Source organism: Haplochromis burtoni, unplaced genomic scaffold (genome assembly GCF_018398535.1).
Source record: "Haplochromis burtoni strain Fernald_Lab_line unplaced genomic scaffold, NCSU_Asbu1 Contig_1967, whole genome shotgun sequence".
NCBI classification, from domain to species: domain Eukaryota; kingdom Metazoa; phylum Chordata; class Actinopteri; order Cichliformes; family Cichlidae; genus Haplochromis; species Haplochromis burtoni.
Genome location: NW_024584328.1, coordinates 3,867 through 18,495, shown reverse-complemented (window position 1 = coordinate 18,495; position 14,629 = coordinate 3,867). Strand labels below are relative to the sequence as shown.

General features: G+C 40.1%; 1 protein-coding gene and 1 long non-coding RNA gene across 2 annotated transcripts in view; both read left to right on the top strand.

Moving 5' to 3' along the window:
- Nucleotides 1–3,300: 3,300 nt before the first annotated feature.
- Nucleotides 3,301–3,904, top strand: LOC121813586 (NADH dehydrogenase [ubiquinone] iron-sulfur protein 8, mitochondrial-like; the record flags this gene model as incomplete). The annotated part of the gene is given in 1 exon segment (XM_042217429.1): nucleotides 3,301–3,904. A coding segment is annotated over 1 exon segment (132 nt), but the record flags the coding sequence as incomplete, so codon positions are not given.
- Nucleotides 3,905–8,624: 4,720 nt separating this feature from the next.
- Nucleotides 8,625–14,629, top strand: part of LOC121813585 — a 9,743-nt gene continuing 3,738 nt past the window's right edge. The window contains exon 1 of the long non-coding RNA XR_006053775.1: nucleotides 8,625–9,020. This is a non-coding gene — a long non-coding RNA (uncharacterized LOC121813585). The remainder of the gene's footprint in view (nucleotides 9,021–14,629) is intronic.

Below are 14,629 nucleotides of genomic sequence, written 5' to 3'. Positions count from 1 at the left end.
TGGGGGGTGGGCTGTGTTATCGGTGCATGTGTGAGTTCAGGGTGGTTATGGCTTTGGGGAAGAAACTGTTTTTGAGTCTGTGGGTTTTTGTGCTGATGCACCTGTAGCGCTTCCCTGGGGGAAGCAGGATGAACATGTTGAAACCAGGGTGGGAGCTGTCCTTGATAATGTTTGCTGCTCTGCTGAGGCAGCGGGAGGAATAAATGTCCATCAGGGAGGGGAGAGGGCAGCCGATGATCTTTTGTGCTGTCTTGATCACACTCTGAAGCCTCACTCTTTCCGCCTTGGTGCAGCTGCCGTACCATACTGTGATGCAGTAGGTTAGCAGGCTCTCAATGGACGAGCGGTAGAAGGTCAGCAGCAGTTAAGCAGTTTTAATTGGCATGCAGTAGCTCTAATACTGTGCTGTCTGTAATGGGACAGCAAACATACTGTTATATAAACCAGGCACAAAAAAATGAGGAAATTTGGTTGATTATTTCTGGGATTTAAAAATGTTTCTTGGGAATACATCATGTCTGGTTGGAAAGCCTGTTTATTTCCTCTTAAATTTGTCACATTTGTAAACAATTGCATTTGTGGGTTCAGCTGCAGAGTTGAGTATATGGGTTGTACCCATGAAAAACCAACTCGTAAGCATAGACCCTGCATATTAGTCAATTGTGTCTGCAGTATTTAAAGTGAAAAACAGGTTCTCCAATGGTATGCAAGTTATTGCTGAAAAACATTGTTACAACTAAGAACTATTCAAACAGAAATATTAGCTGTATATCTATATCTACCCATCTCTATCTATATATCTGTCTCTCTCTATCATTCATGTATAAGTAAAACGAGTGTTGAACACGTCACATGTACTTCTAAAGGTACTATTGACATGAAATTCTCATCAGATGTCGATAACGATCCATCCAATGCACATATACTAAGAAACCTTAGTTGTCCATAAATTATGTGTAATAATGAGAAATGTCACAGGGAAAAATACTGAACACAAGAAGAAAGACAATGGGGCCAAATAATGTCAGCTGGTTCAGTCCCAACTGATGGCCTAAAAAACTGTCTCATTACCAGTGATTTACACAAGAAATAGCTCATGATAGATCAAACCAATGAGCTTTCTCAAGACCTTTACAAGATTATTGTTGCAAAACATGTTACAGAAGAATTTCTAAAGTCCTGAAGGTTCCAGTGACCACTGGCCCATAATCCAGAAGTGGAGACAACATAATTTCGCTGTAAAGCAACCACAACCAGGTGCTCACTGCAAGACTTCAGACAGAGAAGTGAAAAGAATTATCAGTAAGGGTTGTTCAAGAGCCAAGGACCACTTGTGAAGAGCTACAATAAGACCTGGCATCAGCAGGTACACTTGTTTCAAAGAAAACAATAAGCAATGCACTTAACTGCCATGGCCTGTATGAATACTCACCATGCAAGTATCTATTGCTTAAGAAAATGCATGTTGGAGAGTACTTAAAGTTTGCTGAACAACATTCAGACAAGCTTGTGAAATACTGGGGGAAAACAGTCCAAAACTGAACTCTTTGGATGCCATAATACAGACCCTGTTTGGAAGTTAAAAGGTACTGCATATCACCCCAAAAACAACGTACCCACAGTGACGTTTGGAGATGGGAACGTCATGATGTGGGCCTGTGTTCAGCATACAGTACTGAATGAATGCAATTAATGGAAAAATGTACAGAGGCATTCTTGATAAAGATCTGCTGCTATTTACCAGAATGATGAAGATGAACGTAGGGTGGAAGCTATAGCAGGACAATGATCCCAAACACACAGCCGAGCCAGTTGCACAGGAAGAAAATAAAGCTGCTAGAAAGAGAGCATATTTCTCCTGTTTTGGCTTCCCTTCATTGGCTTCCTGTTAAATCCAGAAGTTAATTCCAAATCCTGCTCCTCACATACAAGGTCTTAAATAATCAGGCCCCATCTTATTTTAATGTCCTTGTAGTACCATATCACCCTATTAGAGCACTTCGCTCTCGCTCTGCAGGCCTACTTGTTGTTCCTAGAGTACTTAAAAGTAGAATGGGAGGCAGAGCCTTCAGTTTTCAGGCCCCTCTTCTGTGGAACCAGCTTCCAGTTTGGATTCAGGAGACAGACACTATCTCTACTTTCAAGATTAGGCTTCAAACTTTCCTTTTTGCTAAAGCATATAGTTAGGGCTGGACCAGGTGACCCTGAATCCTCCCTTAGTTATGCTGCAATAGACGTAGGCTGCTGGGGATTCCCATGATGCATTGAGTTTTTCATTTCCAGTCACCTTTCTCGCTCACTATGTGTTAACAGACCTCTCTGCACTCAATCACACTTGTTATTAATCTCTGTCTCTTTTCCACAGCATGTATTTATCCTGTTTTCCTTCTCTCACCCCAACCGGTCGCAGCAGATGGCCCCGCCCCTCCCTGAGCCTGGTTCTGGACGTTTCTTCCTGTTAAAAGGGAGTTTTTCCTTCTCACTGTCGCCAAAGTACTTGCTAATAGGGGGTCATATGATTGTTGGGTTTTTCTCTGTATCTATTATTGTACGATCTACTGTGCAATATAAAGCGCCTTGAGGCGACTGTTGTTGTGATTTGGCACTATATAAATAAAATTGAATTGAATCGAATGGCCCAGCCAATCACATGACCTAAATCAAACTGAAAGTCTATGGAAAGAAGAGTTCATAGAATGGGCCCACAGAACCGTCAGGATATAAAAAAATGGGCCGAAATCACCTTTGCAATGCCTGCGACTAGTTTCTCCATACAGAAGGAGCCTTGAAGCTGTTTTACCAACAAAGGCTTTTGCACAAAGTGTTAAAACAAATTTCAGTAAAGCATGTTTAATACTTTTTTCATTATTACACGTAATATATGAACATCTGTGGTTTGAGTTTTTTGCGTTTGTAGATTGGATGGGTTGTTACTGATTTCTAATGAGTATTTCATGTCAGTATCACCTTTAGAAATATATTCTGGGAGCGGCCGGCCCAGGTCTTCCCTTCTCTCTACCCCTGCTTTCCTCTCCTCTCATCACTGTCTATCGACTAAAGTCCCCCCCAAAAAAGAATATTTAATTAGTTACACTTTGTGAAAAGGGCTGAAATACGGGCAGAGTCATAATAAAAGTTGGCAGTAATTTTTATTGCAAAGATCTTTATCTTTTTGTTTGTGCTTTTATTATTCTTATTCTTTGCTGTCTCTTTTCTCCACGTTTTGTTTCTGTTATTTTCTTCTGTTCCTCTCCTTGTGTTTGCAGACCTGTTGTAATCCATTTTTCCTTTTTTTTTCAGGGTCCTAACTTTGAATTTTCTACTGAAACTCATGAAGAACTGCTCTACAATAAGGAAAAGCTCCTCAACAATGGAGACAAGTGGGAAGCAGAGATTGCTGCCAACATACAAGCTGATTACCTATATCGATAGACATCACACACAGACATGCAGGTGTACAAATGTACAGTATACACAAACCATCTTTTGCGCCCCACACACATTTTGACTCAAACCCAGAGGAAATGGATGGTCAGTTTAGATTTAGTTTTGTTGTCCATTCTTATTTTAAACACAACATAAATATCCTCAGTATCATATTATTCGATATTTATTGTAGAACAATCAATACCCCACTGGCTATTTGTGTAAGGAGTCTAAAGCTGTCACAGCCTGGTCTAGTATATTATCATTCAATGAAGACTATACTTTGTGTGGAAATTGAATTTAATAACATGTAGACTGAGTCAAGCTATGTCAGTGTGAGCATGTACCCCGAGGGTAGACTGCAATCTGGATTTCATCTTCACTGTCAGTGTAAGGGTGCATGGATTATCATCTAGTGAGTTGTATGTTTATCATGCTGCTTCCACTTTCAAGCAAATAAAGAACCATCTGGGAGAAAGTTGTTTCAAGTGTTGAAAAACGATGTACAGAAAATGTTTCAATGCAATTTTTATTTATATAATGCCAAATACAACAACAGCCGCCTCAAGGTGCTTTATATTGTAAGGTAAAGACCCTACAATATTGCAGAGAAAACCCCAGCAATCAGATGACCTCCTATGAGCAAGCACTTGGTGACAAGCTTTATGTTAAAAGCTTCCTTTTAGGCTACATTCACACTGCAGGCGAAAGCGCATCAAATCCTATTTGCGACCCATATCCGATCATGACAGTGTGAACGGCACAAATCCGATATTTTCAAATCCGATCTGGGTCACTTTCGTATCTGGTACTGAATCCAATACATATCCGATGTTTTAGAAAGTGACTGCTGTTTGAATGGTCAGGTCGCATTAAATCCGTCTTTTACGTCACTGACACAAGACAGACGCCAATTATCAGCCGGAGAAGACATCGTGAACGCTTCCTGGCCATCCAGTGTAGATGTCAGTGAAACTGTTGGGAAGACAACGTGAACATTTTATTTGTACTGTATAATCTGCAGATTCTGACAGAAATCTGCAACTATCCTTTGAAGCACCGCTCCTCTAAAACAGCAATAAGGATAATTATTAGGTTATCTACATTATTATGTAAATAACAAAATAACTTAAAGCAAAAATTGGGAAACGTAAAGTCCGAAGTCTTTATATTAAGGGCCATCAGTCAAACAATACTGTTTGCTCTGGGTCTAAACAGAGCGCGTTGTGTGTGACGTCTTCTTTTGCGCATGCGGGCCGCTTTGAGCGTTCACACTAGAGCGCGTTTGCTGTCGCATTTTATTTGTAGTGTGAACGAGGAGACAAAAAAATCGGATTTGATCAAAAAATCGGAATTGAGCATTAAGACCTGCAGTGTGAACGTAGCCTTAGAAGGAAAACTGGCAAAACCAGGCTCAGTGGAGGCCAGTCATCTGCTGCGATCAGCTAGAAATGAGGGCAGGGGAGATGGGACAAAAAACCACTGTGGAAAACAGCCAGAGATTAAAAATAACTGATTAAATGAACAGTAGTGTATACACACAGTGTGAAAAAAAAAAAAAAAAGGTGAGTGAAGAAGAAGTAGTCCATTCCCTGGGAATCCCCCAGCAACCTTGATCTACTGCAGCATATATAATCACCTGATTGAGCCCAGATTAGAAGCATTAACAAAACTGGCTGTGGTTACCAACTGCAGAACGGATGACATCAAGCATTATGCCACGAGTGAATGAGATATATATTGACTGACATGACTAGGATCTACAACAATGACACTGGAATGTCATTCAGATTGGAGAAGTGTATTTGGATGGTAACAAAGAGAGGAAAGGTAGTCACAACTGAGGGGACTGCACTAGCAGAAGGCAACATTGCAAACATTGAGGATAGTCCTAAACAGTCAGGTAAATCTGAAGAACAAGATCTGGGAAATGAACACTGTCTTGGAATTTCCTGTTACTAAAGTCTGCAACGCGGTCAGCTGTGGCCAAAGCTTTTTAATTACAGGATGCAAGAGAGAAAACAGACTGCAAACATCACAGTTATGCAGTCAGGATAGCTCTGCCCTTGAGACGTCGCGCCGCCTCTTTTATACCTTCACACACAACTCCTGGTGCATCACTACAGTTACAACAGCTTCTTGTCTCAACCCTCGCTGGGCAGGGAGCAACTCCTGCTATCCATATTCCAGGAAGCACCTGGAATATGGTTTCCCTGGGAATTTCATCCTTCTATGCCCTAACAGTCAGCAGATAACATAGTGAAACGTAGTTAAGCATAGTTACACCAGGTCATATTGACACACAGACTCACCTAAGAAATACAAAAAGTTCCAAGCACCTACTAATACATATAAGAATGAACTAGAAACTTTCCATCACAACACCTACCCTCTGATGGCTGTTGGATGCCCTGCTGGGAGAATAAGGGACAACTGAATCTTTCTAATTATGTGCAGTACTACTTTAATTAACCCTTGTGTTCGTTTTATGTTAAACTATTTTGTGTTCACAGTTAAAAATGACTGTTTCATTACGACTCATCATAAAAGCTATAATAATAGATATATTTCCTTTCTTGTCATGTTAGATTGTTTTATCAACTAAAGTTTTTGAACTTCTGTTATTTATGATGTATGTATGTCTCATTAATATGACTTTATATGCCTTATATTTGAGTCGAAACACATCATTTCTATTTTGACTATGATAACCAGATCAAACATAGTATACTGTTTATCACAGCTGTCAAAGTGACCAGGAATATTTTAGCTGTGTATGGACCAAATGATTCCAACATTATACTAAAATGACCTCTTTTCAGGAACACCATCTATGGCTGCCTGAAAGATAGCATATAGATGAGTGGCTGGCGCTCCACAAACCTGTCAACATGTAAAATTTATAGAGTAACATGGTGGCCCAAAAAATTGTCCGACTGAACTCTACATCCATAAACTGTTGGTAGATTCATTCTCGGATCTCCACTGAAAATGAAAAAAAAAACCCTCATGTATGCTTTGATGTCTTTCTGTCTTACCTCCATGCTTACCACTATAGTTTACCATTATTTTCAAATTAGGGTTTCAGCTGAAAGCCCAAGTTGATTCTCAGGTGGGGATAAGTTCCCATTCTTTGACTGTTGACATGACAACAGATGACAACAGTCGTCATGGCGATCCTCTTCCTCACTGAATTTGTCCTCATCAGTTTTTTCTTGGTCTCGGTTGCATGGATTATATTCCATGCCATCTTCAGCTTCTGACACTTCCTCTCTAATCCATGCTCACCGTGAGTTTCCTGGTCTCTCTAGTCATGGGGCAGGCTGTGTGGTGGGCAGTGTAGGACCAAAATACAATACTTGGCACACAGACATTAGACTCAAAATGCAGCTGTATTGCTGGAAAAAACGAAATAACTAAAGATATCAGGAAAAGACTCACTGGCAAAGGAGCATGGATATGGATAACGTAATCGGACAACATGACAAAAAATGAAGGAAAACTGAGGGCTTACAGTGGGGCAAAAAAGTATTTAGTCAGCCACCGATTGTGCAAGTTCCCCCACTTAAAATGATGACAGAGGTCAGTAATTTGCACCAGAGGTACACTTCAACTGTGAGAGACAGAATGTGAAAAAAAAATCCATGAATCCACATGGTAGGATTTGTAAAGAATTTATTCGTAAATCAGGGTGGAAAATAAGTATTTGGTCACCTCAAACAAGGAAAATCTCTGGCTCTCACAGACCTGTGCTCAGTTTAGAAAAAAGAGAAAAGAAGAGGAGGAGAAACGAGCAAAAGATGCAGGTAAGCAGATGTGTCATTGGATAATGGCAGGTCATCCTGAAACAATCAGAATCAGAATACTTTATTAATCCCTAAGGAAATTATGTGGTTACAGTTGCTCCAAAAAGAAATGGTAAAAATAGTAACAGACTAAACTCCAAACAATACATTATGTTACAGATTTTAATATTAATTAGTCATTGTCAATTGTTGATTTGTCCTGTTCTCATTGTATGACGAATTATGATGGCTGTTTGGTAGCCGTTTGCATACTATGCATACTCTCTCTCTCTTCATATGTGTGTGTGTTTCTCTGGTGAAATTCAGTATGGTTCCGACAACAGTTTTATGTTCATGTACAATCCTTAATATGTTTTATGTATGTGTGTGTGTGTGGGAGGGGCGGCACCAGAGGGAGTGTTCGCCCGGGGCGCCAAACAGGCTAGGACCGCCACTGCTGGTGCAGGTGTGCTGCAGCGGTCAGTGGAAGGATCCCCGAGTTTCTCTGAATTTCCCATTACGTCGTAGCGCACTTGGTGCTTGCTTGGAAGTTTAGGGTTTTTTTTCGCTGTAAAAAGAAGTTTTCTTCCCACGCACAACGGACGCTAATGTTTTTGTCACTTTTTATGGAATCAAACAAAGTAAGGTCAGTACTTCCACGCTTTAAACGCTGCACGCTCATACTCTCTCCCGCACTCGATATATGATCCATTGTTGATCTGCACACAGCTGTTGTCACGAACGTCGCACTCGCTTACGTCACTGTCATGAGACATTCTCGCAAAAAAAATCACGGTTTTAGTAACGCAGTAACGCAGCGTTCCTACGGGAAAGTAACGGTAATCTAATTACCGTTTTTGCAATAGTAATCCCTTACTTTACTCGTTACTTGAAAAAAGTAATCTGCTTACGCGTTACTGCCCATCTCTGCATAAGAAGTGCAAGCGGTGTGTTTGTGGTCAGATATGTGGGCGGGGTTTGTTGCAGCAACTCCACCCCAAATCACTAGTACACATACTGTGGCAGTAAAAATGCAAGATGGCAGTTTTCTTCACATTAGTACAGAGGGAGGAAGTGGAGCCAGGCCATCCCTCTTTTATATAAGCATAGGCAGAAATGCAGGACCCAAACCAAGCATCCAAAACGTTTTGGCTGTAGACAGTGACTGTTGTTCCTTGCTGACAACCTCCTCCATTCATAATCCATATATATTGCCAACAATCTGAACCAAAATTTTCACATTTGGATTCATCACGGCATCAAACATTTTGACAAAGTTTTTTTTTGTTGTTGTGTTTACCTTAACCTTTTCACCCTATGTCTTTCCTTAAAAATAATTTCTTGACAACCACGCTCCCATCTGACTGTCCAGATGCATCTCTCAGGTGCTGTGTCAGGTCTTTGCTGGGTTTTCTTTCTGTTTTTAGGGATATAACTTTCAAATACTGTTAATCTGTTGTAGATAGATTTTAGACTTCTTGCTTCCTCTTTTCTTCTCCATTTGTTAAATATGTTTTAAAAAAGGGAATAAATAAATAAGCAATTAGCACACAAGTAATGTAATATGTATAAAATTCCCTACTCATGAGCTGTTAATCAGTGACATTACTGTGCTACTTCCTCTAGCCAGACAGACAGGAACTTGGAATAGACGACAAGAGCAGTGCAGATAAAGGAACATGCACCAGAGAGTGCAGCAGAGAAGGAGAGGGAGAGAGGATGTAGCCTAGCTCTAGCCAGAGCAGCATCACCCTGACTAACCGCTGAATCTCAGTAATGCAGCAGAATCAATGGCCCAACTAAAGAAAGGTAAGAATCAAAGGAATGCTGAATATCTCTGACTGTTTTCTGTGGCTGCAGTTGTAGGGCAGATTGCATGCGCATAGTCGAGACAGAAAAAGAGAAGAGAGAACATAACAGATAGTTGTAAATCATATTATACCAAAAGGCTTTAGTATTGTCCTGTCCTTGTGACGCTGTACATTTTGTACCTGTGATGTATGAGTTTTTGCTACACTTGCAGTTTTCTTGCACCAGAGAGCAATTCCTATGTAAAACTACAGCAGCATCAGTGAGCTGTGTCATTGCATCTCGACAGTGTGATCTAACGCCGCAGTACCCACCCCCCACCTCCCCTACATGCTATGCTTCTCTCTGTCACTTCCCCTTTCTCTGTTCCACTAGTTTCTCTGAATGATTATTCTTCTAACTTTATCTTCTCAAGGTAAAACTTGTCAGATGCAGAGGGCTGGGTCACCAATAGATATAGTTCTGCTGTAAATAAATAATATATTACTTTGCTATGTATAGATGGAAAGGGCATCTATTCAATCTAGATGGGCAAACAGATGACAAAAGGGGAGGGGGTGATATATTTTACCATGAACCTATTTACTGTTTTTGCTATATTTGCTGATGAACAAGGTGTTTGTCACCTTCAGTGTCAGTCTTGCAATATAACCAGAAAAATCTCTTTCCAAAAGTTCTTGAAGAAAATAACTTTTCTTAAAACAATAAAAGAATAGGAGTCACATTGCTAAATAAAAATGATCCAACCAAGCCCTGAAAAATTTGAGACAAAGTCTGATATCACCACCGGGGGTGGGAGTTGTCACCATAGTAACAGTGGATGAAAAAGCTTTTTGCAGATTGAATGGCAAGGCAAGGCAAGGCAAGTTTATTTGTATAGCACAATTCAACAACAAGGTTATTCAAAGTGCTTTACAGAGACATTAGAAACAAAAACAAATAAAAAGCATGATTTAAAATTGATTAAAACAAGCAAACAAACAAACTAATTAACAAACAAACAAAACAGTATATAAAATCAAAACAGATAAAATCAGAACAGTAGATAAAATCAGTAGTTAAATGTAAGTTTTGAAATTTAAGCTTAAAAGTGTGGATTTGGTGCTTTATTCAAATGCAGCTGAGAACAGGTGAGTCTTCAACCTGGATTTAAATAAACTGAGTGTTTCAGCTGATCTGAGGCTTTCTGGGAGTTTGTTCCAGATATAAGGAGCATAAAAGCTGAATGCAGCTTCTCCGTGTCTGGTTCTGACTCTGGGAACTGATAAAAGACCAGATCCAGATGACCTGAGGGATCTGGAAGGTTCATACTGGGTCAGGAGGTCACTGATGTATTTTGGTCCTAAACCATTCAGAGCTTTATAGACCAGCATCAGAACTTTAAAGTCTATCCTCTGACGGACAGGCAGCCAGTGTAAAGACCTCAGAGCTGGACTGATGTGGTCCACTTTTTTGGTCTTAGTGAGGACTCGAGCAGCAGAGTTCTGAATGAGCTGTAGTTGTCTGACTGATTTTTTAGGTAGACCTGTAAAGATGCTGTTACAGTAATCAAGCCTACTAAAGATGAATGCATGGACTAGTTTTTCCAGGTCCTGTTGAGACATCAGATCTTTTATCCTTGAAATATTCTTGAGGTGATAGTAAGCTGACTTTGTTATTGTCTTAATGTGTTTTTCTAAGTTTAGGTCTGCATCCATCACTACACCCAAATTTCTCGCCTGGTTTGTGGTTTTTAGATGTATAGATTGAAGTTCTCTGGTGACCTGTAATCGTTTTTCTTTGGCGCCAAAGACTATTACCTCAGTTTTGTTTTTGTTTAGCTGGAGAAAATTGTGGCACAACCAGTCATTAATTTCCTCAATGCATTTACCAAGAGCCTGTACAGGGCCTCGGTCTCCTGGTGACATTGTGATATATATTTGTGTGTCATCTGCATAGCTGTGGATAGTTTATTTTGTTGTTCTTTATAATCTGTGCCAGTGGGAGCATGTAAATGTTAAACAGAAGGGGTCCCAAGATGGAACCTTGGGGAACTCCACATGTGATACTTGTCTGCTCAGATGTGAAGTTACCTATTGATACAAAGTATTTCCTGTTTTCTAAGTATGTTTTGAACCAGTTTAGTACAGTTCCTGAAAGACCTGCCCAGTTCTCCAGTCGTTTGAGTAATATGTTGTGGTCAACTGTATCAAATGCTGCACTGAGATCCAGTAAAACTAAATGGAAGTAACATTTTAACTAACCAGCTCTAACTTTTAATACAAATCTATTGCTGTTTTGCTTTTATTCTGTACATGTACATTTGAAACATTTTACAATTCCATGTGCAATTTAGAATCACCGGTCATCTAACATGCATGTCTATGGACTGTGGGAGGAAACTAGAATGGCTAAAGGAAACCTATTACGTACAACCTCCACACAGAGGCCATGTGTGGTCTGAACAAGAAACCAACTTGCAGTAATTTTACCAATGTTAACTGCAGTTCCACTGTGCAGCCATTGTGTACTTTAGGTGCCAAATAGTTGTGTTGTTCAAACCTAATCAAACCATGAAAATTAAAGTCAGAATTTCTTGCCTAAACCTTATAAAACAGCTACAGAGAATAAAAGTCTTGTAGTTATAAAATAGGTCTAAAAGATCTGAAAAGATGTGACAGTTCAGATCCTGAGACTGACACAAAGTCAGAGCTCTATTACAGGGAGTGCAGAATTATTAGGCAAGTTGTATTTTTGAGGAATAATTTTATTATTGAACAACAACCATGTTCTCAATGAACCCAAAAAACTCATTAATATCAAAGCTGAATGTTTTTGGAAGTAGTTTTTAGTTTGTTTTTAGTTTTAGCTATTTTAGGGGGATATCTGTGTGTGCAGGTGACTATTACTGTGCATAATTATTAGGCAACTTAACAAAAAACAAATATATACCCATTTCAATTATTTATTTTTACCAGTGAAACCAATATAACATCTCCACATTCACAAATATACATTTCTGACATTCAAAAACAAAACAAAAACAAATCAGCGACCAATATAGCCACCTTTCTTTGCAAGGACACTCAAAAGCCTGCCATCCATGGATTCTGTCAGTGTTTTGATCTGTTCACCATCAACATTGCGTGCAGCAGCAACCACAGCCTCCCAGACACTGTTCAGAGAGGTGTACTGTTTTCCCTCCTTGTAAATCTCACATTTGATGATGGACCACAGGTTCTCAATGGGGTTCAGATCAGGTGAACAAGGAGGCCATGTCATTAGTTTTTCTTCTTTTATACCCTTTCTTGCCAGCCACGCTGTGGAGTACTTGGACGCGTGTGATGGAGCATTGTCCTGCATGAAAATCATGTTTTTCTTGAAGGATGCAGACTTCTTCCTGTACCACTGCTTGAAGAAGGTGTCTTCCAGAAACTGGCAGTAGGACTGGGAGTTGAGCTTGACTCCATCCTCAACCCGAAAAGGCCCCACAAGCTCATCTTTGATGATACCAGCCCAAACCAGTACTCCACCTCCACCTTGCTGGCGTCTGAGTCGGACTGGAGCTCTCTGCCCTTTACCAATCCAGCCACGGGCCCATCCATCTGGCCCATCAAGACTCACTCTCATTTCATCAGTCCATAAAACCTTAGAAAAACCAGTCTTGAGATATTTCTTGGCCCAGTCTTGACGTTTCAGCTTGTGTGTCTTGTTCAGTGGTGGTCGTCTTTCAGCCTTTCTTACCTTGGCCATGTCTCTGAGTATTGCACACCTTGTGCTTTTGGGCACTCCAGTGATGTTGCAGCTCTGAAATATGGCCAAACTGGTGGCAAGTGGCATCTTGGCAGCTGCACGCTTGACTTTTCTCAGTTCATGGGCAGTTATTTTGCGCCTTGGTTTTTCCACACGCTTCTTGCGACCCTGTTGACTATTTTGAATGAAACGCTTGATTGTTCGATGATCACGCTTCAGAAGCTTTGCAATTTTGAGACTGCTGCATCCCTCTGCAAGATATCTCACTATTTTTGACTTTTCTGAGCCTGTCAAGTCCTTCTTTTGACCCATTTTGCCAAAGGAAAGGACGTTGCCTAATAATTATGCACACCTGATATAGGGTGTTGATGTCATTAGACCACACCCCTTCTCATTACAGAGATGCACATCACCTAATATGCTTAATTGGTAGTAGGCTTTCGAGCCTATACAGCTTGGAGTAAGACAACATGCATGAAGAGGATGATGTGGACAAAATACTCATTTGCCTAATAATTCTGCACTCCCTGTAAGATAAGCATTTGTTTAACCTTAACTAATATTTACTTCATGAATTTCTTCACAAATAAAATTTTAACCATTGAAGAGGAAAAAAAATACTCAGTTCAATTCAATTTTATTTATACTCACCATATCACAACAACAGTCGCCTCAAGGTGTTTTATACAGTATTTTAAGTTAAGTTTGGGAACCACTGCCTTAGGCAGTATCATAAGACATAGATACATTTTCACTGCTATGCAGACGACAACTCTATCTGTCCATGAAGCCAGATAACACACACCAATTAGTTAAACTGCAGGAATGTCTTAAAGACATAAAGACCTGGATGGCCGCTAACTTTCTGCTTCTTAATTCAGATAAAACTGAGGTTATTGTACTCGGCCCTGAAAATCTTAGAAATATGGTATCTAACCAGATTCTTACTCTGAATGGCATTACCTTGGTCTCCAGTAACACTGTGGAGTCATTTTTGACTAGGATAAGTCCTTCAATGCACATATTAAACAAATATGTAGAACTGCTTTCTTCCATTTTGCATATTATCTCTAAAATTATGTCTTGATGCATGCTCAATCATCCAGGTAAGGAAATCCCCAAAACTGATTCTGTTCACCATGGACGTAGTGTTCAGTGAGAGAAACTGTCATGTCTGTGTGTAGGCAGGCAGAAAGAGAGGACCCAAAATGCAGGACTCACTGAGGCAGAAGTAACTCAAAACACACAGCTTTATTGCTGGTAAGAAACAGAACAGAAAAACACTAAGTAAACTGGAAGAACAGAATAACTAGGCAGGAAGGCTGGCTGGCAAACGGAACACACAGAGGAAGCGAGGGTGAACAGACGTTAACGACGCGACACCGAGTAGGGGAAGACACAGACACTAAATACAAGAGGTGAACGGAGCGAAGAGGAAACAGCTGGGAGACACGGCTGCAATTCCATGAGCAAGTTAGAATCACCGGTCATCTAACATGCATGTCTATGGACTGTGGGAGGAAACTAGAATGGCTAAAGGAAACCTATTACGTACAACCTCCACACAGAGGCCATGTGTGGTCTGAACAAGAAACCAACTTGCAGTAATTTTACCAATGTTAACTGCAGTTCCACTGTGCAGCCATTGTGTACTTTAGGTGCCAAATAGTTGTGTTGTTCAAACCTAATCAAACCATGAAAATTAAAGTCAGAATTTCTTGCCTAAACCTTATAAAACAGCTACAGAGAATAAAAGTCTTGTAGTTATAAAATAGGTCTAAAAGATCTGAAAAGATGTGACAGTTCAGATCCTGAGACTGACACAAAGTCAGAGCTCTATTACAGGGAGTGCAGAATTATTAGGCAAGTTGTATTTT